Raw genomic sequence first — 1,418 nt, forward strand, 5'->3', positions numbered from 1 at the left:
CGCGCGCGCGATCATCTGATGACGTGGTGTCGTTGGCTTCGCTCAGCAGCGCGAGAGGATGGCGGACCAGAACAGGCAAATCAAACTCGCTGCAGCCAAGAAAAAGGTACGTTTATATACTTTCACGTCTTCTTTTACACTCTTTGTGACAAAACACAACTAATGATCGTAATTGAATCGCGTCCGAGCGCGTGTGTTTCATCCGTCATGTTGACATTCCACGTCTACCGGCCTCTCCGCGGGCCCGCATCCGGCTGCCAGCACTCCTGGACGGGCGCGGCTGTCAGGAAAGCCCGGGGACTGAGCTGCGGCAGGGCCTGAATACGAACTCATTAGAATTCGTCTCTCTATTCGCGTTCTTAACGAGTTAAACCTGTCTGAAATGCGCTTTATAGGTGTCTGTGAGTCAGTGTTAGTTTAACTTGGCATGCTAATGCTGTTAGCCTCTGTGTTTTGGCGTTACTTACAGAATAAAAACAACAACAATGTGAATTAGTTTAAAGTAAACCAAAACTAGACATTAATTGTATGCCATTTTAGTACTCTTATTGACTTTAGGCTAATTTAACCAACTGATTAGTGTTAGCTTAACGTACTAGCTAACTGCTAGTTAAAATGACAGCTCTAATTGAAACAGCTGCTTCAGTGTCTAGTGTGTTAAGAGTAAAAGTGCTTAACTAATAGATTTAATCTGCCCTCATTATGCTCTTTAGATTGCTGTTCTGAGGTTTAATTGATCTTTAAATTGATTTTAATGATGTATGTGTGTGCTGTCTAGGAAGGCAGCCACTTGATGCCCAACAGTGCTGTCTAGTTAGGGAGCTCATGTCTACTACACTAGGTTGTGAAGCACAGCTGCTGTCCTTTATGCCGTCTGTGGCCTGGAAAATCAACCCTGGAATTTAAGTTATGGCAAAGCAAGGCTCTGTCATATGAGATCTGATGTAGAGTCGTCCGTCCCACGAGAGCTGATCCACACCCAAACACACTACTGCGACCCTGACCCGCTAGAGACGTGTCCTTATATCGCAGGACGGGAGGTTACTCTCCAACAGAATGTGCAGTTTGTTGTCATACCTGTCACTGGTGCAGTGGAACTTGATTTAGTTATCTTGATTTAGTTTGTACATACTTTCACAATGCACAAGTGTGTTTAAACTGTGCCAGAATTGGGACAGATCATTGACTTGAGATTGAGTCCTTTCTGCCTTTCTTCAGTTATTGTATTAAAGGATTGGTTCAGGCAAAAATGATTATTTGCTGACAGTTTACTCACCTGCAGGCCATCCCAGATGCAGATGAGTTTGTTTGTTTCTTCAGGTTTGGAGAAATTGCATCAGTGTCTAACTGCAAGTGAATGGGTGCCGTCAGATTGAGAGCTGATAAAAACATCACAATAATCCACAGCACTCCAGTCC

The 1,418-nt window shown here is 44.1% G+C and overlaps 1 protein-coding gene across 1 annotated transcript in view; it reads left to right on the forward strand.

The window, feature by feature from the left end:
• Positions 1 to 6: 6 nt before the first annotated feature.
• The window catches only part of LOC107571631 (golgin subfamily A member 2), a 29,437-nt gene continuing 28,025 nt past the window's right edge, over positions 7 to 1,418 (forward strand). Inside the window, exon 1 of the mRNA XM_016257963.1 lies at positions 7 to 106. Coding sequence (XP_016113449.1) covers positions 59 to 106 — 48 coding nt within the window. The 5' untranslated portion in view covers positions 7 to 58. The remainder of the gene's footprint in view (positions 107 to 1,418) is intronic.

The sequence above is a fragment of the Sinocyclocheilus grahami genome, unplaced genomic scaffold, assembly GCF_001515645.1.
Source record: "Sinocyclocheilus grahami isolate Dianchi unplaced genomic scaffold, SAMN03320097.WGS_v1.1 scaffold1623.1, whole genome shotgun sequence".
NCBI classification, from domain to species: Eukaryota; Metazoa; Chordata; class Actinopteri; order Cypriniformes; family Cyprinidae; genus Sinocyclocheilus; species Sinocyclocheilus grahami.